General features: G+C 49.3%; 1 protein-coding gene across 1 annotated transcript; it reads right to left on the reverse strand.

Annotated features, from left to right (window-relative positions):
- Positions 1-670: 670 nt before the first annotated feature.
- On the reverse strand, positions 671-1,798 carry LOC119328985 (BTB/POZ and MATH domain-containing protein 2-like). Its single transcript, XM_037601968.1, has one exon. The coding sequence runs from the start codon at positions 1,796-1,798 to the stop codon at positions 671-673; it is 1,128 nt and encodes a 375-aa protein (XP_037457865.1).
- Positions 1,799-2,041: the final 243 nt, after the last annotated feature.

The following is a 2,041-nucleotide window of genomic DNA, read 5'->3' on the forward strand; positions in this document are numbered from 1 at the left end:
CCTAGTACAGGGCACAGCTACAACACTGAACTTTGCAGAATCTTCAAGTTCTGACCTTCCTCTTGAGAACATCAACATTCTGGAATTAATACCCGCCCCAAGAGAAGGCTCTTAGGTACTGAATTTATTGTAACCGGAATTCTTGGTAACCTGTTTTGTTTGCCAAATTCTTGGTCATGGTAACCAGAATTCTATTCAGGATCATAAAATGCCTTTCGAGAAACATCAACATTGTTCTTCTTGAGAACAGCTAGAAAAAAAAGGTTTTAATGATAGGGAAGGCACAAAGCAATGATGTACAACGCAACTAATGCACAGATAAATCTGAGGATAAAACGATTAGATAGGGAACTTGCACTCTGCTGCATTGCTGCATTGCTAGATCATTACACCTGAATTTACAGACCAACCACTCCATTAAGATACAATTTGCCCATCTATTGGATTTTTCTGATTCAGCAAATAGGAAAATTATACAGATGACAAGATAAAAGCAAGACACACAGGTTACAATCTCTTTAGAGGATCCCTTATCTGCATAAGAGTGCCACATCAGGTCTAACTGATGAGCATGCATACCATGTGTAGAGTGTTACTTCTGCTGGTTCAAAGCATTAACCTTGGCAAAGAGCTCCTTCAAAACCGAGGGATAGGTCGAAACTACATAATCCTAGCCATCAGTTGCCATTACTGCTTGCAAACACGAGGGGGGCTGGACTTGGATAAACTTGAAGCACGCCTCCTTCAATCCTTGGCAGTGGTGCTGCTCGGCTAGAGCAAGAGTGGACATCACCATCCTGACAGATATGTGCTCAGATAACTGCTCCTCGCAGATGCATTTGAGACGTTGGACATCATATCTGTCAGCTGCTACCAGCAAGTTTTGAAGCCACTGCAGCCATATTTCATTCTCTATTACTTCTTCGTCTTCTTGTCCCTGTTCCACAACACGTGACATTTCATCCTCTGATGCTTCCACCTCTTGTCTGTTGTCCTCCTCCATGTTGTCCTCCTCCATAGAAGGAAGCGAGTCTGTGTAGATAAAGCTAAGCAAAGCCCTGAACACGCTTGCTTCCATGTCTTTGATGTGTATGACACCGGTTTGAGCAGTTGCCTCCTTCATGGGGCCAAAGAGCTGTGCCATGAAGACTTTAGACCGGGCTGCAAGCACGCATCGGTGTGTAGCCAACTTGTTGCCGCCGACCTCGAATGTCACATCAGCACCCGCCTCGGTTTTGAAGAGGATGTTAAAATCACGGCAAATGTTAGGCAAGCGCGCCTTGGTAATGGTGGCAGCGGCATCATCATCATCATCCCTGGGGTTGGTGTTGCAGACCATGACGTCGCACCGGACGGTCAAATAATCATCCTTTAGCTTCACTGATGATCGCTCAAGGGCATCTCTTCTAAAATCCTGCTCGATGCTCTGAGAACAAGGATCGAAGCTGCATGCTTCACTTTGAGCAATGTAGACTGGATTCTGCAGCTCAACCTGACCAATGAGGCTAAAAACGACCTTGGCTTCCACAGGCTGCTTCTCAGAATCGTCTTGGATACAGGAAAGACGGACAGAGACGACGTCGGCACAAGTGTGGTTTTCACCGTGGGGGCAGTAGAAGAGGAGCCAACAATGGCCTCCCACCATGAAAGGACGGGAGCTGATGCTCTTTTTGGCTCGCGAGTAGTCCTGGACCACAAGCAGATGGTACCCGCAGTCTGCGCTGGTTCGGACGGTCGACTGGGTGTCGGGGCACAGCTCGTCGTTGGCCACGACGGACACGCCGGCGAACGAAGACATGACCTGCGAGTCCACCGGAAATCTATCTACTCAGCCGCCGTCGACACTTGAAACCTTCAGAAATGGGATCGATGTGCTCGGGGGCTAACCTAGTCACCTCCCCTCGCTGCGTCGCGCACGGCGTTTCTCCCTGGGAACAGAGTTCGCGCCGCCGCTCGCGTTGCTCCTCGCCAGAAACAGAGGGAGTTTGCGCCGCCGCACGCTCCCCGCCGCCGCACGCGTCGCTCCTCGCCGGAAAACAGA

The sequence above is a fragment of the Triticum dicoccoides genome, chromosome 7A, assembly GCF_002162155.2.
Source record: "Triticum dicoccoides isolate Atlit2015 ecotype Zavitan chromosome 7A, WEW_v2.0, whole genome shotgun sequence".
Taxonomy (NCBI): Eukaryota; Viridiplantae; Streptophyta; class Magnoliopsida; order Poales; family Poaceae; genus Triticum; species Triticum dicoccoides.